At 35.4% G+C, this 23,915-nt stretch overlaps 4 protein-coding genes across 9 annotated transcripts; 2 read left to right on the plus strand and 2 right to left on the minus strand.

Annotated features, from left to right (window-relative positions):
- The first annotated feature begins 1,598 nt into the window (after positions 1-1,598).
- LOC140829979 (organic cation/carnitine transporter 1) lies at positions 1,599-3,544 on the plus strand. Its single transcript, XM_073193261.1, has 2 exons — positions 1,599-2,138; positions 2,272-3,544. The coding sequence occupies exons 1-2, from the start codon at positions 1,721-1,723 to the stop codon at positions 3,465-3,467; spliced, it is 1,614 nt and encodes a 537-aa protein (XP_073049362.1). The 5' UTR covers positions 1,599-1,720; the 3' UTR covers positions 3,468-3,544.
- Positions 3,545-4,937: 1,393 nt separating this feature from the next.
- Positions 4,938-10,722, plus strand: LOC140829385 (tRNA (guanine(37)-N(1))-methyltransferase 2). 6 transcript variants are annotated; one of them, XM_073192572.1, is made up of 13 exons: positions 4,938-5,425; positions 5,515-5,628; positions 6,268-6,414; positions 6,495-6,592; positions 6,693-6,797; positions 6,897-6,957; positions 7,179-7,254; positions 8,031-8,556; positions 8,628-8,747; positions 8,904-9,062; positions 9,381-9,487; positions 9,610-9,684; positions 9,757-10,722. In XM_073192572.1, the coding sequence occupies exons 3-13, from the start codon at positions 6,308-6,310 to the stop codon at positions 9,853-9,855; spliced, it is 1,533 nt and encodes a 510-aa protein (XP_073048673.1). In that variant the 5' UTR covers positions 4,938-5,425; positions 5,515-5,628; positions 6,268-6,307; the 3' UTR covers positions 9,856-10,722. The 6 variants fall into 6 exon arrangements, with proteins under 6 accessions (XP_073048673.1, XP_073048677.1, XP_073048674.1 ...); XM_073192576.1 differs by having other exon boundaries at positions 6,268-6,402; XM_073192573.1 differs by having other exon boundaries at positions 6,271-6,414.
- Positions 10,478-14,256, minus strand: LOC140829387 (dehydrogenase/reductase SDR family member FEY-like). Its single transcript, XM_073192578.1, has 8 exons — positions 13,880-14,256; positions 13,140-13,260; positions 12,788-12,905; positions 12,332-12,468; positions 12,049-12,150; positions 11,639-11,731; positions 11,307-11,379; positions 10,478-10,998 (listed from the first exon to the last, which is right to left on the minus strand). The coding sequence occupies exons 1-8, from the start codon at positions 14,158-14,160 to the stop codon at positions 10,742-10,744; spliced, it is 1,182 nt and encodes a 393-aa protein (XP_073048679.1). The 5' UTR covers positions 14,161-14,256; the 3' UTR covers positions 10,478-10,741.
- Positions 14,257-15,123: 867 nt separating this feature from the next.
- On the minus strand, positions 15,124-23,087 carry LOC140829388 (dolichyl-diphosphooligosaccharide--protein glycosyltransferase subunit STT3B-like). The gene is made up of 7 exons (XM_073192580.1): positions 22,551-23,087; positions 20,908-21,421; positions 19,649-20,185; positions 17,591-18,045; positions 17,058-17,180; positions 16,269-16,328; positions 15,124-15,471 (listed from the first exon to the last, which is right to left on the minus strand). The coding sequence occupies exons 1-7, from the start codon at positions 22,925-22,927 to the stop codon at positions 15,342-15,344; spliced, it is 2,196 nt and encodes a 731-aa protein (XP_073048681.1). The 5' UTR covers positions 22,928-23,087; the 3' UTR covers positions 15,124-15,341.
- Positions 23,088-23,915: the final 828 nt, after the last annotated feature.

Consider the following 23,915-nt stretch of genomic DNA (forward strand, 5'->3'; position numbering starts at 1 on the left):
CAAGACATGGATATCAGACAATTTCATGTGTGGCAAAAACAAATATCAAAGAAACATAATTAAAAAAATATATAATTAATTTTAAATTATAAGTCTATAAAACAAAATAAAAAATAAAAAATAAAAAATAAAAAATTTGAGAGACAGTCGCACTCACCACCCCCTTGGCTCTGTCGCTGCTTATATAATTATTATAAGTGATTTATCGTGGAAATGTGACCATGATTATTCTATATTTAATTATATATTTGTGTGCAAGGAAGATGGGAAGTTGGTGAAAAATCTCCAATCAAAACATTTCTTTGGATTCATTCCCTATTCACAAAATTGTGGTACTATGTCATACAAAATGTGGTATACTTCATGTGGAAATGTGATACTAAAAAAGTTCCCAGGAACTGAACATAAAAAAAATCGACAGTTGGGAACTGAAGGCAAATTTCTCGAAGGAAGACAATATATTATAGAATATGACATGGATATTCCTGTTCCTGGGGAAGTCTAATGTGCATGGTGATGAACACTATTATTTGCCAATAAAAACGGGTGTCAGTCTCCATCAATATATATTGTGGTTTTGTATTAAGCATGCATGATGGAGACTATTTTTTTTTTATCAAAATTAATTATTCTACATCTGACGGAAAAAAAAATTAAAATTAAAAAATACAAATTATAAAATTAAAATCGTAAATTGATCGATGATGATAACAAAATAATGAAAAACATTAAATTACATGATAAAAATACAATTTTTTTCGATAAAAACCCACACTTAAGATTTTATTCATACGAAAAAGCACTTTAATATATATAAAAAAATTCATATCCATTACATGTTGAGAAAAGACTAGAATATCAGACATCAACACGAGACATGTTTTTACATGTGTAATTTGCATGCATTACATTTGTTATATGTTTGCCAATGTAATCAACACGTACGAACCCCATGGAATCCCATAAACTTTAAGCTGAGTTTAATGAATAATAATTAATGGATTATGCAATTAATCGGAATATAGCATGTTGATTTTTCTATTTATCCCAAATATATAGAGAATAATTCTATCATTTTATTAATATATCCATATCATTAAGAATAGGTCTCTTGTGAGACGATATCACGAATCTTTATATGACAAGTTAACCCTACTGATATTCACAATAAAAAGTCATATTATTAGCATAAAAAAAAATATTTTTCATGGATGACCAAAATAAGATATTCGTCTAACAAAATACGACCCGTGAGGTCGTCTCACACAAGTTTTTGATTATCATTAAATGCATTAATTACTTTAAACAACTTTTATATACTATTAAAATACTAACTAAATAAATAAGGATAAATATTTTTTTTGTATAATTGAAATTTTCAACTATATTTTTAGTTTGTGTGAGAAATTAAACAAGTTAATATATATATTTGAGGGGAAAAAAGTCAAAACTTTCATTAATAAAGCTTACCATTGTGTCTTACTCAGATTGCCACCTTAAATGCATCACAAAACCCAACTTTTCTTCAGTGCATTAACACGTCAAACAACACTTCACTAACTCGAGGCAGGTGGAAATTGCTACAGACAAGTGCAATTCGTTACCCTGCAATATCTCCTTTTGATTCTATATAAGAAAGGGTAATTCCGAGGAAATTAAATACATACGTAAATTACATATTCTGCTGTCGTTATCACCCCAGAACAAACTCGAAACAGAAATGGATGAAGAAAGACAAAGCTTTGTGACAGAACCGAGCTCAAAAGTAGTACCGTGTGGAACTGGAAACAAGCTGCAGCTCACAGTGGATGAAGTGGTGGAAGAGCACGTGGGATCGTTTGGGTTTTCACAGCTTCTGCAAGTATTCTTGGTTTCAATAGCTTGGATATTTGATTCCCACAGCACATTGGTCACGATATTCACCGATGCGCAGCCGGATTCTTGGCGGTGCATTGAGACGAACTGCGGTGGCGGTGGCCGGAGGGGAGGGACGGATTCTGTTTGTGGGCTGAAGCCGGGGACTTGGGAGTGGAGTAACGGAAATGCAAGCTCCACCATTGCTGAATGGGGACTGGTTTGTGATCGCAGATTTCTTGCTGCCGTTCCAGCGTCACTCTACTTTCTTGGATCCCTCATAGGTCCACTCTTCTCTCAAACTATTCTCTTATTGGAACATAGCTTCAATAGGTTTCTACTTAATTCTACGATATCATTTCTTTATTTAAAAAAGGAGTGATTTGCCTCATCTTCGTGGAATCCTGTGACATGCAGGCTCCGCTGTGTATGGTCGCCTAGCAGATGCTTTCCTCGGAAGAAAAAGAGCAGTGCTGCTTTCGTGTATTCTAACCTCCGCAACAACCTTCCTCACCTCCACATCCCCAAACATATGGATATATGCAGTCCTCCGATTCGCAAATGGGTTCTCTCGTTCGGGCATCGGCATATGCTGCCTTGTGCTATCGACAGAGGCCGTTGGCCGAAAATGGCGGGGCCAAGTAGGCCAATACGGTTTCTTTTTCTTTGCAGCAGGGTTTCTCTCAATTCCCTTGATTGCTTACCCGACAAGAACATGTTGGAGAAATTTGTACAAGATTATGTCATTTCTCCCACTTGTTTACTCGATATTTATACTCGTACCTTTTGTATCAGAGTCTCCTAGGTGGCTTGTTGTTAGGGGTAGGAGTGAAGAAGCTCTTGAAATCTTGAAAAGATACGCAAGAATGAATGGGAGAGAACTGCCTCAAAATATTTGTATTTTAGAGCCGTCAAGCATGGGAAAAGTTCCAGGAAACTCCTCCCCTATAAAGAAACTGTGGAGCACCAAATGGGCTATGAAGAGAATGGCCATGGTTATGCTAACCGGTTTTGGCGTCGGGTTCGTGTACTACGGGATCCAACTAAACGTCGAGAACCTCGACTTCAATCTCTACTTCACCGTTGCCATAAACGCGATGATGGAGATCCCCGCTGTTTTCATTGGCAGCGTTCTTTTAAGCTTCACCAATCGCCGTCTCCTGTTCTCTTGCTCGGCTTTTCTCGCCGGGATTTCGTGCATTTCCTGCATCTTTTTCTCCACCAGAGAGCACAAGAAGGGGAGTCTGCCACAGCTGATGGTTGAGGCGGTAGGATTCATGGCCGCCTCAACGGCATTTGATGTTTTATATATCTATTGTGTAGAGCTTTTTCCAACAAATGTAAGGAACTTCGCTGTTTCCATGCTGAGGCAGGCACTGATGTTGGGGGCTTCGATTTCACCTTTGCTGGTTGTGTTGGGGAGATTAAGTCCGTCTCTTTCGTTGCTTGTTTTCGGTGTTCTTTCCATTATCAGTGGATATTTTATCTTGTGGCTGCCTGAGACCAAGAATTGCCCGTTGTATGAGACTTTAGAGCAGCAGGAAGTGGAGGAGCAATTGGATCGTGTTAGTGGAGATTATGGCATGGAATTAGGCCAAGGTGTGGATTTGTGAAAATATTATTTACGAGCATGTATCCTCATTACTTTGACCTTTACTGGCTTGTGTATACACTGTTTGCATTCTAAGTGAAGTTGTATTTTTATTCTTTTTTTATTTATTATCGAAGTCCATTATGTTTGTTGGAAATATTGTTCATGTAATGTTCGTGAATGCTGATATGAAATTCTGTCATGAACGTTTAGAATATTATGTAGTACTTGGGATTGTTTCCTTTTTTTGACTTTATTGTCTAGTTCGAAAATGAGTTTCATTTCAATTTTTCACTCAAAAATCCTTGTCAACATCCACAACCGTCACATAAACAATTTCTCGCGAATATGTAAGACTTCAATGAAAAAGACCGAAAATGAAAAACGAAAAAAAAAGTAAGTTACATAACTAAAAATATAAATTCTGAAAAAACGCAAAGAACAATATTAAAATACAATTTTCTCCATAATTACATAATAATTTTGATCAATGAATTTAATGAATTATAATCAAACACGGATTCTTTGTCAACAGTAGAACCTCGTGAATCAGTATGCTAATAATTTATATATTGATTATGTCTAATGTTAAGATGTGTTTGTTTTTATTTTACTGTCTTTAATGTCTTCTGATTATAGTTCGCACTAATACCGTAGTTGGGGATGGATTGTGTGAGATTCAGGCGCAAAGTTACGTTGAACCGTATACAATTGTTGAGAGGATCGATTTGCTAGCATATAGATTGAACTTGTCATAGAGCTTGTGTGCAATACATGTTTCATATATCTATATTGTAGAAGTATGAGTCGAATCTATCTCATGTTGTGAAGTCCTATTCAAATTCTAAATCGAAAGGATAAACAAGTTCGAAATAGGAAAAATTTTATTGGTCAAGGTACATTACACTAGGCTAGGGTCCGAAGAGGTTATTTGGGAGTTTGAAACTAAAATACATTAAAAATGACATCATTTGTTTAAGATTATAACAAATTATTGTAAGATTTTTTTATGTACTATCTCTGAGCTCATGATGCATTATCAATGAAAGACGTTTTGACTATTTTATATATGTATATATAAGGTGTGTTGTGGAGAATGAAATCTGTTGTTTTTTTTTTATTACAACTCACGCAGGGGAGGGGGATCGAACCCGGGATGGGAGACCAGCTAATCCGACGGGTGAGACCATTGGGCTAGAAGCCCGGTCTCAAAATGTAATAACATGATGTTAATTATATTGTATATGACAATAAATTAGATTAATTATTTTAAATCGAGAAATTTAAAATAATTAAATTAAGTAATTTTGTTTTAAAAAATAAATATTAAAAAATATTAGTTTATAGATAATATTATATATAATATATAATAAAATTTTAAAATACATTAATTAATTAATTAAATTAAATAAAATAAAATAAAATAGACCGGTATTGAACACAATATTAAAATAGTGATGCTAAAAGTTTGCACCAATGTATAGTACAACCATTTTTTATACGGCAATTAGATCAAGAGATTCTGGCACGATTTTCACTCTCCAACCAGCGAATTCCTCGTTTTAAATTCACAACCATTTTCGAAATTTTGATCAGCAATATCTCTGCCGTCGGTCGCCGAATTTCAGAACCTAGCAGATATTCGGAAAGCTCACGACTATGGCTACGTTTTGGTACCGACATTGAAGGGTATTTCGAGATTTTTCCGGTGACTTATTTTTCTTCCAGTCGTTCGTTCGCTGCTGTCGGTCGCCGAAAATTCAAACCGCTTCCGGATTTGGAAAGCTAACGAAGAGAGCTATCTTTCCATACTAATTTTGTGAAGTTTTGTTGCGACTCTCGAACAGGCCGTCGGCCATCTCCGGCGTGATTCCGGCCGAGTATCGCCGCTAGCTCCGGTCGGGTTTCCGATCAGGCTTCGAGTTTGAGAAGTGAAACTCAATATTTTCCAGCCTTTGAATCTGAGTGTAGGCTGCCTAGGTGAGATAATTTTCCACCTCGGCTTAAATTGTTTTTAGCTTGATTATTAGCTTCATATTGATAAATTATTCGTTGAGTTAATATTGTAGGTTCAAGTTTTGCGCTATTGGAGGCACAATCCGAAATTTCAGCTTCCATTTTTGAGTCTCGAATTTCAGCATACAGAGAATTGGGATTTTGAACTTATAGTGCTGTTGATTCAGGTTTTGTAGTTTTGATGCCTTAGAATTGTTATATATGAAGTTTGCAAGGTATTTTGTGATTTTGGGAAGAAAATGGAATGTTTGAGATTTAGGAAAACTAGTTGCTTGAATATTAGTTTAGCAACATTGAAAGGTATAAAGAATATTTTACGACAATTTAATTTTGAAATAATTTTAAGCATTTTGATTGATATTGGAATTTTAGAAATTTAAATTGCCTAAATAGTTGAAGTTGTAAATTTAATTGAATTTAAATGATTATTAGAATTTTATATGATAATAGTACCATTTAAATTAATATTCAGGTAATTTGTCTGAGTTGACATTTCCAAGTCCTGTTTCGAGTATGTTTTGAGGATTACACGATAAGTAATTTCTGGTTAATATAAGTAGAGATCAGTTATTTTCATGATGTATGACAATGACATATGATGAACCTATGTATGATTTATATGTTATTTGTTGATTTAGTGGTATTATATGCTGAATTGAATATTATCAGTTGATAATTGAGGTGCAAAATTAAATAAAATAAAATACACACATTTTTATTTTAGTTAGCATCAATGTAACTGAACATTTCATATTAAGAAGACACCATACTCACAAGACTTAATAGTTTTTGCGCTTTTTTGTCAGAAGAATAATCAATAGAATAACTTTCTTCGGGAAGGAGGGAATGTTAGACGACAGTAAATTTGATGTACGCTTCAATGTGTTGGCGCTTCAAATTCCGAGGGAAAAATGCAAGCTCGCCACTCGAATCCTCAATGGGTGTGGACTGAAGTACATTACGTAATTCAAGTTATTTCGATGATATTCATCTGCAGAGCTTTGTTACATGTTTTTTTTCTCCACTTGAACAGGTATTTGTTTGATAGGCCACGTATCAAACCTATCACGGAAGATCCAACTTGCAACAAAAATCGATACATGATATTAGCGGAGAGAATTCAAAATCCTGGTATGAACCCTATTTTATTGATGCAGTTTTTAAAGATTGACATATTATGTTCTTGTATTCTTGCTTGGTCATGTGAATTTGCTTTTGAGTTCGCTTGCAGATTTATCCGAAATCCCTAGTCATAAAGTTGATGAATTGAAAGAGCTCTTTGAAATTCAAGTGGTTCCTTATTCATTTACTCTTGGTTATTCATATTGGAGTGCAGGTAGCTTGTAGTATATGCTATAGCTAGCTACTGCAATTTTCTCATGCTTTAAAACAGATGAATTATTTATTTTTTTGTATCTATATTTCTATGTTACAGACTATGTATTGAAGCAGATTTTGCCACTTGGGGTAGAAGTACCTTCATCTTTTGAAACCATAGTTAAGTCTATTTTCTGTGATAACCTTTTATTCTTTTATTTTCAAGCTTGAAATGACCTTTTTTTAAGTTTATTTGCACATGCGTTTCAATTTTCTCTTTTCTGGCTTACCAAGTTAACAAATGTGGTTTAGCGACCTAACTTTAATTGGATGTTGCAGTTTACAGCTAATATTCTTCACACAGATTCCTATTAATGATCAACCTTTCTGATTTCTGTGCAGGTCACATTGCTCACCTAAATATAACAGATGAACTACTCCCATATAAGGATGTTATAGCAAAAGTTATTTATGATGTATGTTTACATGCTTCAATGTACAGCAGTCAGATTTTTTTACCTTCTTCTTTACTTGCGCCACCAATGCTATTTCTTTACACAAGGGTCACTGCAGCCTTTGCACATCTGGATTGAATTAATCGAGTGTCAACTTCCTGCTTCAATGAAAAGTTAATTGCTTATTAATTCAAATTTTTAAGGCCAGGCTCAAATTTGAAGGATGTCTCTCAATCGTATTGAATTCATCTGGAATGTTAATAAGGGCTAGCTAAATTGGAAAACACCTTTGGGTCCAATACAGAATGACATTAAACTGTATTTTAAGTCTTAAATAGCTGAAGTAGAAATTGGAGAGAGATCTATATAATCAAGATGCAGATATATGTTTGCTACTTTGAATAATCTTTTGTGATAACTCTATTGCTTGAAAAAGTTGAGCAATTGAATTGTAATCCTACCTTTCTATCTTTATAATCTTTTTGAGAAGTGTGAATCTAAAAAGAAGTAAATTTTAACTTGTCTGATAGATTCTAGAATTATTCGTGGACTATTTGAATGATACCCAATGCTAGAAAATGAAACTAGATAATAGGAAGTTGTTTGAGGGGCTACACATTTTTAATAATTTTAGATCTAGAATTTGATCTCAATGGCTTGTGGGAAGTGGGAACTGCTCCAGTGATTTGTTTTGTTGAAAAAAATGCTAAGAATTGTGTCATAAGATTCTCTAATATAGAAAAATGATCTGACTGGGAACAATGATCACCTTTTCATACAATTCTTTTATTTCCCAGAAAAATTATCCACGAATCAAGACCATTGTTAATAAAGTTGGAACAATAACAAATGAGTTTCGTGTGCCGAAATTTGAAGTACTGGCTGGAGACTGCAATATGGTTACTGAAGTGAAGCAACACGGAGCAGTTTTCAAGCTTGACTATGGCTTGGTTTATTGGAATTCTAGATTGGAACATGAGCATTTGAGGTTGATTTCAATGTTCCAGACTGGGGATATTATTTGTGATATGTTTGCCGGTATTGGTCCATTTACTATACCAGCTGCACAAAAAGGATGCCGTGTGTATGCAAACGACTTAAATCCAGACAGCATTCGTTATTTGAAGATCAATGCAGAAAAAAACAAGGTTGATAATCTTGTCCAGGCATACAATTTGGATGCACGAAAATTTGTATCTTCACTGATGAAAGTGCCTTCAAGTGAGAGTTGTCTAGGATCTGATACAGATAATTTGGAGACTTCTGGCAAAGAGATGCAAACAAATGGACAGACAAAGTTAGAAGATAGTAATTATCCCAGTGGTATGTGTCTTAGTTGGCTGTTTCGCGTTATATGATAGTGAACTTTGATGTTATTTTTGGTGATATTTAAGGTGGAATGCAAGATATACCAGATCAGAAGTTAATCTTATGTGAAGGTGTTCAACGATCATGTGTGAAGGACGATGCTAATTTAGCCCAATCAAAAAGACGTCCTGAAAGTTCTCTTGAAGGTATGGTATGATTATGGGTTGAAGCGGAGGGGTTACTGAATGTTGAAAAGCTTGGAATCACTGCCATGGAATATTGCTGCTAGTGTAACATATAGCCTTTGATATTAAATCGTAGTTATTTCTGTTTCATATGTGGTTTTTTAATTTCTGTTGCAGAAAATGGAGTTGCTGTTAGTGCTGGTTTTCACGTGCCTGATAAAAAGAAAAGAGGTTTGAACAAGTGCACGAGAGATTCTCAGCCATTCAACTCAAAGGCCTGGGAGCACATTGATCATGTCATAATGAACCTACCTGCCTCTGCTTTGGAATTTCTTGGTGACTTTTCAATATTCCTACTCCACTTTTTGCTTGGTTATTTGAGTTTTAGTGGCAATTTGAGCATGTCATATCTTAATATCGGTCATTGAAGTTTTAACTAGTTATAATAATGAAATTGAAGCTCTATTAACATATCCCTGAAGATTGTATGTTCTCTTCCTTTGACATATATGTTCATCTGGTTTTCTATTCTCCTAACCTTTATTTTTGTGAACATGATTTTATTCTTGAATTTTGTTCATATAAATCTGAATTTTGCACTTTGCTTGGTTTTTCTTTGAGAAAGTGAAGGAAATTGTTGACCCACTTTTGCAGATGTATTTAGAGATCTAATAGAGAGAAGGTACTGGAAAGGTTCTCTTCCATGGATCCACTGCTATTGCTTCATGCGATCAAATGAAACAAATGAATCAATATTATCAGTAAGTTTCTTCCTGTGGGGACCATGTTCCCTCCGCTTATCTATTTCAGAAATCAAAGTTTTTCCTCCACGGCTCCACCTAGACCAACTGTGAATTAACGCTATTTTCATTCCTCTTCTTAGGAGGCAGAGAAGGCGTTAGGTGCTCACATACAAGATCCAATATTTTACCGTGTAAGAGATGTTGCCCCAAACAAGGTAAAAGCCGTAGACATGATATCATATCATATGCAAAATTATAGTTTCTAAAGATTCTATTTTTTCCGGCAGGCGATGTTTTGTTTAAGCTTCAGATTACCAGAAGCATGTACTGAAGACAAGCAAACGGCGGGACATTTTGAACCATCAAAATCAACATTTCTTGATTAAAATGAGCTCTTGCTGCAGCTCAATGGTTTAGACATATGCATACCAACGATATCAATAGGCTTTGTTGATTAATGTTCGAGTTCTTCGATTTGTTATTGAATCAAATTATCTTTATCACTTCGAGAGTTTAGTGTTTGTCATTCTACGTGTAATTTCGACAATCCAATCAAGTTGTACATAAAATGTAAGGGACCAAGTACTTGTCGAATCTTCAACAATTCATGCATTGATGTCCGCTCGATGCATGAAATTGAGTGATTTTCATACATGAAATGGTCTGAAAGTGTGACAGCATTTAAACAGGGTAGGGTATGTTTCTCACGATGGAGTACATTTTTCTATTTCTCAAACCCATGTAAAATTAAAAAGAAGTGATATACGGGTGACGTTTGAATCCAATTTTCAGTGATGAAATCAAACATTGCACTTCTATTTTTATTTTCACCACTTCTAACTAAATAAATTGGTCACATATAGAGTTTAAGACAACGTTACCAAAACCCAAGTCCAGACAACCGTTTTTCCGGATTATGTTTGAATAAACGATAAGGTGTACACATCTTCTAAAAATAATATATTTAAGTAAATCCACAATCTTTTATACGTAATCCTGGTCATATCGTGTTAGAAAATTCATGTTATAATGTCTTCTATCTTCGTTACAATATATACGTGAAACTACATTCTAAAGTCTGCACTATTTGTTTTTTGGTAACCAAGAAAGCAGAGTAACATGAGAAAGCTCGATGGATTCAGGCAATCCATAGCTATTGAACATGACGAAATTCCATGTTCTGTGCTATCTCAAGATAGCCTGAACAAGGTGGATAACTCCGGTGTCGGAGGAATCGATAACAAATCAAAAGTTGAAGGATTCAAAAACCTATTAGGAGGCTCCATATTTGCACTCGACTTCTTCCCCTTGTATAAGTTTCTCCACTGCATCAGACGGCAACCCAATCAACTCTAATGTCTTCTCCCAAACTTTATAACATGTTTCAATGTCGTGTGCTTCTTCCGATGGATTTGTAGGACGGCAGTCTTGAGAGATGAAAGCACAGACTGGCCAATCTTCTGCTTTCAGCGACTCGCAGTAATCTGGCAATTGAGGATCGGTGGCAGCAAAAAGTGCACTTCTGGAGCCTGCAATGGCCACAAAATATGACTAGTTTTTCACCGGCTGTTTAGTAGATGTTAAAGGCAAAGAGAGTAACGAGGAAAAAACAAACTGACACACAAAGCACTGTCTATGTAGTGGACAGGAGCTAAGACAGTTTTTAACAGTTTATGTGATCTTACATACATCAAGTGACATCGCTCATCGATCAAAAAAATACAAAATGGGTGATGCGGCCTGATATAGTATATACTAGACTTTTCCTCCTAGACATCTATTATAAATAAATTAAAAAAAACTCGACTGGAAAATGATAAAAATTCAGAAGATGTACCTTCTTCTGGGCTGAAAATAAAATACGGAATTAAATGATACGCAGCTTGCACAATCTTTGGAAGATCCCGAGCCTGCATTTACCAACTCAAACTTTAACGTGTGCTATGAGTAGAATTAACTTTGGAAAATTTTATTCACCCCAATGGTTTTCAGGAGCATGTGAAGCCAGATAACAACCACAGAAATGAAATAGTAACCAAACATATCTAATTATGTCCAAAAGCTGTGATTTGACACTTGTTTCACAAACAAAAACCACTTTTAAATGAATAAGTACATTCGATTTTACTGCTTAACTGGTCAAAATCCTAGTACAGATTGGTTACTTACGACATTGGTGTGGACAATTCCAGGAGAAACACACACAACATTTATGCCAGCTTCAGCTGGAAGTCTCTTATTGAGAATACTGCTGAACATGATCTGCATTCACAAATATCAAGGTACTATTAAAGAGACTTGAACCAGCATTTTAAGGCGACAATCAAAATTGCAAGTTTATTCTTCTCACAGGAACCACAAAAGAGAACCAAAGCAGAAAAATAGAGTCATCTCCACTCAGCTCCACCAACAGCATTAACTTTAGAAGTGTAAAATTATGATAGGCTTAAGACATGGAAGCTACTCTTAATTAAAAATGGTGTTAACTAATCTATTGAAAATAAGGTCAGTATGAGACTCGCATGTCATCAAAAGCCAAAAAGTAACTGCTAAAGTTTAACATGAGCGTCTGGGAACACCTCTGCTAGTTTACTGCTTGAGTATCCCACCAAACTTGTGTACTTTCTTTTGCCGGATGCAACATTCATATCTTCTGTATCCACGAATCCTACATAATGCATCTACAAACAACCAAACAATTTACACTCAGCCTGAGCAGCCAATGTTTTTTTCAAACAGTATATTAGCAATCCATAATGTGCAATCGTTATAGTAGTCCTCATAGGTTTAAACAAGATAAGTCACAAATTCAAGTTAATGATACTGAAACAATAATATGAATAGAGTGCTTGTAAAACTTACAACAGAATTCACATTAATAATGCGGCTAGGGGAGCCTCTAATGAGTGAAGGCAAAAGCAAAACTGAGAGCAGAGATGGAGCTAGATGGTTCACTTGCAAGTGCTCTTCATAACCGTCCTTTGAAAATTTTTGTGGTTCTGGATCCAAAGAAATATAGCAACCAGGATGCAATCAAATAGATTACTATTTCCTTTGCTTAAAAGTAACAAGAAAAGTATCAGCAAATGAACATGTGTATTCCTTTGCACCGAAAAAATCACAGGAAACAATTGGATACAGCACATTTGAGTTAAATTTAAAAATAATAAATCTAACCTCAATGCATACACAAGAGGCAACGCAAATTGTCATTCAAGAAGGATAAATGCACAATCAAAATAAGCTTCATTACTGCCAACAACAAGGGAAAAACTAGTATAGTCAAGTAGTAATTTTAGAGTAGACTAAAATATGAACCTCCAATGGAAAATATTCCAGCATTGTTGATGAGAGCATGAAGAGGAGCTGAACGTGCATTCCAAGCTTCAGCGAATCTCACAACAGAGTCCAGAGAAAGAAGATCAAGTTCCAGGACCTTTAAAATTGCATGTGTTAAAGTTTTTTGCAATGAAACTTTACAAAATTTACTTGCAATCATCTTATAAGAAGAAAAATAGATAAGTAAAGATAATATTTGTTAAGTTGAAATATAGTCAAATGGAATGCACAAGCATATATTAAACCGCAAATTTGAAGTTCCTTATAACATGTTTGTAGATTCACCATAACATTTTATCCAAATTTATGAGTTGATTTGTATATCAAGTACCTCCATATTAAGAGTAAGACCCCTTCCTAACCACTCTTCCTGCCATTTCTTTATCAACTCATTAGCAGCTTTTGAATTTCTTACTGCCATCACAACATGCGCCCCTGCCTCTGCCAACTGCCTGTTGTAGATTAAGATATCAGATCCTTATATAAATAGACCAAAACTCGTCACTACGGCCATATTTAAAGTTTTCAGGTGCAAGACAGAAATTCCATACATTACTTTTCAGCAATTTACTGACTACAGTGTTAGGCAAGGATGAGCCATAAAAGAGAGAACCGCAAACGTAATAACTTTTCTAGTTGAGACGACAAGGTGAAAAGCGCATCAAAGTTGACAGTGTAACTCAAGTTCACGTTAAGGTATGCAATAAAATGCATACTTATACTGAGTCAAGTAAAATCCATAAGGAATCATCTGCTTTAGGCATCAACTTCTCACGGGTAGGGCGTGCTATCCCACATCAGCTCCACGTCACACATAATTATAGAGTGGTTCAGTTTCACAAAAGTTTCGGCAGCATCAGTTTCTCAAGGGATGGGCTCATAAGCGAGCATGCGTCCAAATCACATTTAGAAAAATTTTAGGTGTCGGGAGTCTTTCTACTTTCGAGCTGATAGTCTTTCTACTCCAGCTCGGAAACATATTTCGTAAAAGCACATTACAAACAAATGATCACTCAATTACAGATAAAGCAAGCATGCGTATAAGAGAAAACATTCTGAAACAGGAATAACCTAGCGATTTCTTTCCCGATCCCAGAGGTGGAGCCTGTAACAATGAAGGTGAGGTCATTAATAGGAGGAAGGGGCATTGGGTTCTGCAAATGGCTGGCTAGAATCCTCTGGAACAGCATCTCGTAAACCAGATAAAACCAACCAGTTAGCCAGTTGAGCCATCCCAGTCCTTCCTTCTTCATCTTCGCCGCCTGCATTTCAACTTTCTCCGAGGCCAAGGGCTTGCCATTTTCCTTCTCCTTACCCTTTCTCATATCAGCCGACGAAGATTGGGACGCCATTTTTCTCACCGATGGAAGATTCAAATACGCTGATTCGAATATTAGCTAGCAACCTTTATTTTCTGATGGTCGGTGTAGGAGATTCGATTCCTGGTTTCAATCTGAGCTGTCGTTTTACACATCCATAAAAAAGAGAGATTATTTTATTTTATTAAAAAAATATGGTAATAAATTTATTGATTTATCTAACAAATCACGTCATAATAGTATTTTTTTTTTACTAAATCGTATAAAAAAAATGACATTGTTATAATTGGTAGACTATGCAAGTGTTTATTAAACGATTAACATTCGATTCCTTTATCAATATTTTACCGAACGAGTTTGTTACATATAACTTATCTGGCTTACTTGATTAACATTCTTTGCACACTATTGCATTAATACGTGGTTTATCGAGTTGTACCAAAAAATAACGACCGAGAATTCTACATCATAAAAAAAAATTGATCTATTATCTATATCAGCAACATGTGTGTGTTTTCATACATATAGTTAAGATTAAAAAAGAGCATACGGTAGAGAATAGATTAAGACATCTCAAGATGAAACAACAAAATGAAATCTGATGCAATTAACGATGCAAGCGGATTAAATACATATCACGCTCAGTTAAAGGGATAAATTGATACGATCATACAATGAGATGAACTGCATAACTTTAAAGGTGATAGACTTGAATAATTAAAGATGCTTCCAATATAATTTAATGAGAGCCAAAGAGCTAAACAATCTATTTTCAGTTTTTTCCCCTTCGAGATGAAGTGAAAACAAGAAATGCTCCGACTGTAAATTCTGTACAGTTCATTTTAGAGTTTTCAAGGACCATCCATTCAAACATCAACACACACACACACACACACAGACATATGTATGTATTTATTGGCAAGATCAACAAATTATTTTAAGATGTTTAATCTCTCCATGCCCAAGACAAGTAGTGAGTCTAGTGACCAAGGATAGTAACAGTAGATGAAATCACCCTTCGTGGCATATATTAAGAGGTAAAAGAAAAACTACAAAAATCTGAAATATATATATATATATAAAAAGTTCCCACAAATGCCTGAACTTAATGTTTTACAAAACTGAAACTAAAATGGTATACTTCAAAATATCCTTAGACTCAGCACTACTTTAACATCCGCAGTCGTGCAAGACGGAGAAAGGAGGGGAGTTTATCACCACCTATTATGGGGGGGTTTCACCTTGTAAATTCTGACTATCCAGTTTGATGTGGTGAATGCCTCTTCCAAATATTCCAGCTTTACGTCTTTATTTCCAATTTCCACTCCTCTTGCTCTGTCGTATCTGTTGAAGACTATGACCATTACTATATAACTCATACAGCAAGATAGATTTATAGTATCCATGATTGTACTAATAGGCTCACACAGATAATTAAGGTTCATATTAATAATAATTCCAGGTCGCATAGGCAGAAATGTCGACTGGTTCCATTAATGTTTATGCCATCAATAAACAATAGACAAATTACATTAAGACTGCGGTTACCTTATTCATTTTCACTAGTTATCCCATCACTTACAAGATCTCGCAGAAACTTAAAGTGCCAACTGCCAACTAAAGATAAATGAATTGCCGCCAACTGCCATTTGAGAGGAAACAAGAAAAAGAAGGGATACTTTCACACATCCAGGCAGATACTGCTAGGAGTCGGGGCATTGAGTAGCCCACAGATTTCAAAATTATCCAACAAACCATTCCCGGTCCATTTATTGATATCCAGCACCCATATAAAATTCTATAAGCACCTAGGATCCACGTGGTTCAGAAGTGAATACTAAAGAAAATACAACTGGATGCGTAAGGTGCACTGCAGGTCCAATTGATGTGAATAGATAAAACAACACTTGCGAGCTCTAGAGGCTTTGCATCGATAGAAAAAGGATGCATGGCATTATCTACATTGTTAGACTCACACTTAACGAGTATAGATGACTAAAAAACATCATCCTTGATTGCATATTCAGGAAACCTTTGGTTTGCTATTAGCCTATTAAGTGAACAGCCAAGACGTGGACAACTCACAGCTTCGGTAAAAGCAAAAGCGAAAGCAAAAGCAAAGATTTAAACAAGTAACTCACCCGGGAGGCTTTCCATATTCTGTCGTCATCTCACCAAATCGATAATATGATAGCTTGTACCTGATCATGAATTCAAGTGAAACATCACTGACGTTTATCATATGCTCAGAACATGAGATACAGAAGTTCCTTTTGCATTCTACAATATCAATGTTGGATCATAAAAGATCAATAAAATATAAATCACATCCATTATATCATAAATCAAAAAACTGTAGCTGTAAAGGTATCAATAAAATATAAATCACATCCATTATATCATAAATCAAAAAACTGTAGCTATAAAGGTGGTCACTCCACTATACTTTATCAGCATGTATGCATTTTCCTTGACAAGCATAACAGAATCATAATACCAAGGACACAAAAAATTATATGCTTTAAGGATGTCAAGTATCATATGTTTAGTAATTTTATACCTATTCACTGATAGTAAGCTTCACAAGAATTATGTTATAATTCATTCATGAATGTATGCCTGCCATAACGGCGGAATCTATAATAATGCAGGACATACTCGCATGACATGACATGATTTTTCGGATTATAAGAGATCCACTCTATCTACGTGAAAAATACTTATTCTCTAGAACTTTTTTTTGCATATGCTACAATACTCCAAGATTCCACAACTACTAAATTGAATATGACCCTCAAGACCTTGTCAGAGGCTCTTGTTTTGAAGCAAATTTGGTTAAAAACATGTATGATTACATATCATCCACAACCATGACAATCATTAGTGAAGATTTATCAAATTTAAACCCATAGACAAGAAAATCTACTTACATCAGACAATTTAACATCTTCGGAGCTGCACCTTTGTCAACACGATACTCTCCGTTAACAAGGTAATCAGGTTCCTTGATGACAGGAAAAACTCCACCTCCAATTCTTACCATCCATAAAAATCTGATACAAATGGAACATAAGAATCTGTGAGCTGCACTGAAACTACCCAAAGCAGAGGCAACTAAAAAATCAACAAATTATTGAGGAAGCGGTATTGTGTGCCCACATGCATATTGATAGAAATATTATTCATGTACCACAAGCTTAAAACCAAATCCAGCAGCAGATATACATAAAGAAACGAGAACCAGCAACCTTATTCCTACTGTTTAGACCTTTTGGATCAGTAGCGCAGTAGAATAAAACAATGCGAAAAATATATGAGCATGAACCACATGAAATTTCAAGTTCTGAATTCATAAGAATTTTTACTATGTTTATCATCTAAAATGACTGAGCCGTGTCGTGCAATCTTGCAAACAATAGCAATCATAAATTAGAATTATGAGCTAGAGATCCAAGTTATATACTTGTTAATATCATCAGATGAATAACCAGTAACACCACCAAACACCACCAGTACATAGTCAACATCGAGTGATCTCATTATATCGTATGCCTCATTCTCATAGGATGACATAGCACGCCCAACAGTGGCAATATGTGTGTTATTCCAAGTGTTATTGTCAACAATCACTGTTCTATTTCCCATGGCGGTAATTTGGTAGCCGTAATCCCACCAAGACATCACTTTGGCATCCTGAGGAGTATTTTGCCGCAGCCAAAAATATGCTTCACGGTAATCATCGAAAATGACCCTATTCCCATGAGCACCCCTGGCAGCTAAGACAATTGATGGAGATGAGTAAGCCTCTGATGTAACCCAAGTACAGTGGATTACATATCTGCTAAGCAGGTAAAATGCTCCAAAAAGCAATGCTAAAGCTCCATTTCTCTGAAATGGCATAGATTGATCCAGTGAACCCTGTCATGAGACAAAGAAAAGTAAGATTATTTACTCACCTGTATGCTGTAACAGCTTTTGAATATCATCTCAAAATAATTTGATAAGCTAGAACAACAGTATGAGCACTGAATAGGAAGGCCACATTAATTTTTAATTTACGAAAGGGGCCAGATATTAAAACAATAACATTGTGATGTGTTATTCAAAATTGACATGTCACATGTTAACTCGATCTAGTATTTGTCTTCAGCAAATCAAACTACATAAAAGGCATTGTGCATGAACTATAGCATTTTGTATATAAACTTAGCCTATCTTTCAGATGACTTAATCAATTCACTGTATTTCAAACTATAAAAACAATAGGCATGGTATAGAGACGAATTACAGCACTTATTATGTAGTGACCAGTAAGGGCATCGAATACAGTCACTTTCCTTCCTGCCTAATTTCAATCCTCATACTTATCAATCTCCTAATGAAGGAATGATACCAAGAATCCTGAGAAGTAAAATGTAGGAAAGAAAAAGAGGAAAATTATGAAACAGCAAGTGTTTTTAAATCCAAACATCCAAACATTATCTAGAAATATTTTAGAATTTTTTGTTACGTTAGAGATCATGAGAATGGTGCAGAGAATTGAAATATATTGTGGTTGAATTGATACATAAACTAAGATTTTCATTCTCATACATCGGCTGAGATTCTGTGGTATAAGCCCTGGGTTAGGAACTTAATTCATGTCAATTGTAACTAAAATACAAAGCAGAATCTATGTGATAAACAGAATTACTGTAAGATGTTTTCTCCAGATTCTTGATTGCTACTATTTTTGGAGCTATTATATGCTGAAAATGGATAGTTTTATTGTCACCTCTTTTTTTTGTACACATTTCTGTTTGTAATCTGTTTCCAGGGGAAAGATAACAAAACACCTAATAAAACTAGCAGCGTTTTCAACAAACTGATGTCATCAGAAGCCTCAGAAGATGACATGTAGAAAGAAAGAACTCTTGGAACTTTTATTGAGGCTTCAACCCAACAAAGCCTTGTACACTAGGTAAATTTTTATCTCCACTTCGTAGTGGGTCATTTCTAATGCTAACCAAAAGAATATGATCCTTCTTAACCACCTCAACAAATAAGATTTATGCCAATTCCACAACTTCTTTGCTTGTTCATATAGCTGCCATGCTGGCATCTTTCAAAGCTCCCAGATCTCTCTACAGGTTCATCGATAATCTATTGTCCAATAATCGATTTTCAGCTGAAGCACTTTTAGACCACTCTTAAATATTTCTTGGCTCATACTCTATTTTTGCCATTAATACTCCAAAATTATCCCCCTACAGGTCTTGTAGAAATTCAAACAATCGATAATATTTTCTGTACCACAGCATACGCCATACGGTTTCAGAAGTTGCTTCTGAAATTCTTAAAGCCCGTGTATCACATAAACACAGGGAACAATTGTTTGATTTAGAAAAATAAGGCTACCATCAAATCAGTCAGAGAACTGATCATCATATCAATCAATCATTTATTATAATCCCATATTCCAGTGAAATTCCTCATATCTTGCATAAAAGATTATTTGAATACGTAAGCACAAGGACCCAACCTTCGAAGAAGTTTTGGAGGTAGTTATTCCTTTATTCAGACCGCCGAGGGCGGGCTTGCTTTTTACCCTCACCAGCTGAGTTAAGTTCTTTATAGTGGCTGAGACTGCAATGGCACTGATGAGACATACTGCAGGTGTAGCAACAAGTATTAACCGCACCATGACTCCAGCAAAGTACATGCTAGTGAGACCATACATCACTATGAATATCGTCACATCTGACAAACGCTTGAAGCAGAAATACAGGCCGGCGGGGAAAAGTAGCAACAGCACATGAAAATCAAACATGAAAGAGGACCATGCAGTCGGCTGATGTTCGGAGACAGATGCAATGATAGGAATGTGATCCTTTGCGTATGTTGGATCCAAAAGGGAATAAAATCGACCAGTCCATGGAGAAATATATCCGGAGGCAGTTCCAACTCCCAGAGCGATGCCTCCCAAACCTACTGTAAAGGTAACTGTGATCCTCAGGAATGCGTGAAACAACTTTGGATCATCTAGTAGGTACTTAACCCAATCCAAAAAGTAGAAAACCTGCATGAAAAGTTGATAATGGCAATTAGATTATTGACAGTGAATCCTCCGATGACTTCTACATGTATACACGAGGGGAAACAGATAAAAAAAACAAACCAACAATAGATATGAACTACATATGAGCTGAAGGCTACCACCCTTGCTTGGATGTGATTTCACAAACGCAGCAATCGGTGGCCATAGCCCACAATTATCATTATTGTCAAGTTTAACACTATGTGAATCAGCAATAACCAAAAGGAAGATAAGTAAATGGCCTTCAAAATATTAAAAATTAAAGCATACGATTATATTTCTAACTCTAATCTCTTGTCCAAGACAGCACCCAGAAAATTCTGTAGTCAACTACTACCGCGTGCATATACTATCTTCCGAAACTTAGTGCACACATATATATTAAATTGCATGTCAACACTGCTTCCACAGATCAACGGATGCGATTAATTCCATTGTTTCAGTCATGATGATTATTTTTGTAAACAATAAAGCAAAATTTTTGAATCTGAATATAACCTTCATCCAGTTGTTTTTGGCGTGACTTGTGTCCCACGCCAGGACTCAGAATTAACTCTGCTTCATGACATACAACAAAGTTTAACTCCACTTGGATATGAAAGCAAAAGGAATCGATCAGCTCCTCAAGCTGCTTATATCTATAACTTTTTTTTTTGGGGGTGGTGAACATTTCCATAAATAGTTAGATTTAACATAAAATGTACCTGCATCAAGAAAAACACTCCCATTGCAGCCATGTGTTCTCCAGATTGGACATGCTGAAATCCCACAAAACGAATCTGCATTGCCAGTAACATTCCCAGCACATACATGCAATTATAAGCCACATATAATCTCATCGAGAATCTCCCAATAACCAGAAGGACCATCACATATAGCGGGATCAAATTGATAATGAAAACATAACCACCCCAAGCTGAAACCATGTAGAAATACCCAAAAGCTGAGGCCAAGGCCCAAGCAAGTGAGCCTGTATTCACAGCCTTAACAAACAGATAGAAAGTAAGCAGTAATGCAAATATAGCGACACCCTCGTTATCATATGAGCCTGCCACCGACCTCGATATATAACCTGGGCAGATAGCAATTAATGCAGCTGCTACAAGTCCAGCACCAGAATCCCATAACTCTTTCCCAAAGAAATAAGCAACAAGAGTCGTGTTGGAAGCAAAAAATGGAGCGGTGAGTACACAAACTTCACGGATGTGCACAGCAAACCTGGAAAAAGAAGGAAAAACTCGTGAGATGTCAGCATTCACAATGAAGAACCATGATGACCTAGCGACATAGTTACTAAATCTATTAGAGATGCACATACTGAGTGGAGAAGAGTAAACGAAATTACAAAAATCCGAATTTAAATGTAAGATATCAAAAATGCAATGATCATAAAACTAAAATATAACTAACATGTGGTATCAAATACAGAAACAAAAATATAATGGACGTGCATAAGTATAGGACTGTAACTGGTTATGTAGTTCTTTCGACGTAGTGAAGAATACTATATGTTCTCATGGTTCCTGTGTGACATTGGCTAAAAGGACACGCAGTTACACCCTTTGAAAAAATATTTCATCGAACCACATAAATTCTAATTCTAGTAAATCAAACAATCTCTTCAATAGTGCACATACAAGCACATGATAAAGTTCAATTACGTGCTCTTGTTATTTTATTATACATTGGAAATATCAAGATAGGCTCCGAAAATCACTTCCAACCTTATAGATAACTTACAAGGTTTACCATTTTCTTTCTCACAAAATTCTACACTTGTTGAACAAACTTAGAACAATTGTCTTCAACTTTGTAAGCATATTTTTCAAGCTAATGCAATCCTGAGTTTCTCCAAATCATGAGGATATTTTTTTATTCAACAGAAGTTCCTTCTGCTAAGAAGTCAATTGAAAACAGAAAAAACAAAACTTCCATATTTTGAAGACGTGGTAAACTAAAAAGATCTTTTTAATTTTTCCATCTCAAGCTAAATTTGTTTCTGGCAAAAACTCAAACCTGAACCAACAACAGGAATTGCATGCAAGATGAAGAAACTGCCGCATCATTTCAAATGCAAATCATTGTCTCCATATACATAAGAAAAAAGCGGGGCTGTTGCTAAAAAATACAAAAAAACTTGCTTTGCCCAACATCGTATCCCAATTACTGTAGTGAAACCCTATTTGAACATAACACGCATGCAACTGAAGTTCGCACAAAATTTGGAACAATGATATCTTGAAGTTCGGTCTTGTTACCCAACACAGCAATATGGAACATTTAAAAACCACATCCCCAACATAATTTCGTACTTTAGTAAAAGAACAATAAAAATGTATAAATGTACCTAAGAAAGCGGAGGGTCGAGTAAATTACGGCAGCCGTAACCATGAGCCCAGGATAGAGCGTCCCGCCGATGATCCTACCTAGCGGGTACCAGCTCTCTGAGTCGAACCAGTTCCAGAACTCGTAATACCCCTTCTGAGTCAGGAACTGGGTCACCCGATAGTTGAAGTATGGGTCAAACTCATGGATCATGCTCTCGTAACGCAACACGCTGAACAAACGAGTAATGAAGGCCAGAACGTACACCAAGCAAAGGATCGTGACACGGATCAAGAGCTCCTGCTGCTTTGTTTTCAGTTTAAAGGATTTCAGCATTGAATTCACTCCCTGGGACGAGAGTAGATCCACCGGTGATTTCTCCACTTTCGCCGCCCCCATTGTAATCGATCGATCCGGCCGATCGAAATGCGAATTGCTCTGCTGAATTAATTAGGGTTGTTAGATTTCTTGGAACTGAAAATTATTGGGTTCCATTTCCGGAATGGATTAACGTTAAACCCCACCCACTCTTCAATCACTCTTGGCAAGCGGGACTCTTTGGTCTTTGCTGACCAAGAACATAAGAAGCGTCTCAACATCTTATAAATCGCATTTGACTACACACGCCTATAAAACCTTTTTCATTCACATTCCACTCTCTTGAAAATGACGCAAATACGAGTCTCGATATTTATACTATATATCCAATATCTTAAAGTTTTATCAATATCTATATTTGCTATATTATAAAGTTGAGAGACAGATATTTTAAATTATTTAATTTTGATGTATTTAATGTAACATACATTATCTATTTTAAAAATATTTTAAATTTATAAAAAAATATTTATCTTTATCTACTTAAATCATTAAATTTTTTATATAATTCATAATATAAAAATAAAAATATACAAACATCAATAAAAATTATTCTAATGATATAAACATGCGGCCACGTGAACCATGTACCAGGGACAATGATTCTTGGAAATCTATACGTATAACTTATGATTTTTGGCATGTAACCGTGCATATCAAATTTTAAGATAATAAATATATATTTCATATTGTTTTAAAATTTTGCAATAAAATACCATGATAACAATTTTCTCATTAGCTAATTTTATATTTGAGTTTTTCTTTTGTTTTAATTTCTTCATGAAAATAAAAATAGTAGAACGAATAGAGATATCTTGGGAAAAAAATTTATGTATATTCAGAAAACAAAGTTAGTTACCATACAAAAAGGAGGAATTATATATATATGTTTATATGTATATATATATATATATATATATATATATACATAAAAAAATAGTGGACGATGAAATTGATAGGTTATTTAACTCCCATCTTTAGGTAATACCAAAATTCAATCCGTTTGTGC

This window comes from Primulina eburnea, chromosome 4, assembly GCF_022965805.1.
Source record: "Primulina eburnea isolate SZY01 chromosome 4, ASM2296580v1, whole genome shotgun sequence".
Lineage (NCBI taxonomy): Eukaryota > Viridiplantae > Streptophyta > Magnoliopsida > Lamiales > Gesneriaceae > Primulina > Primulina eburnea.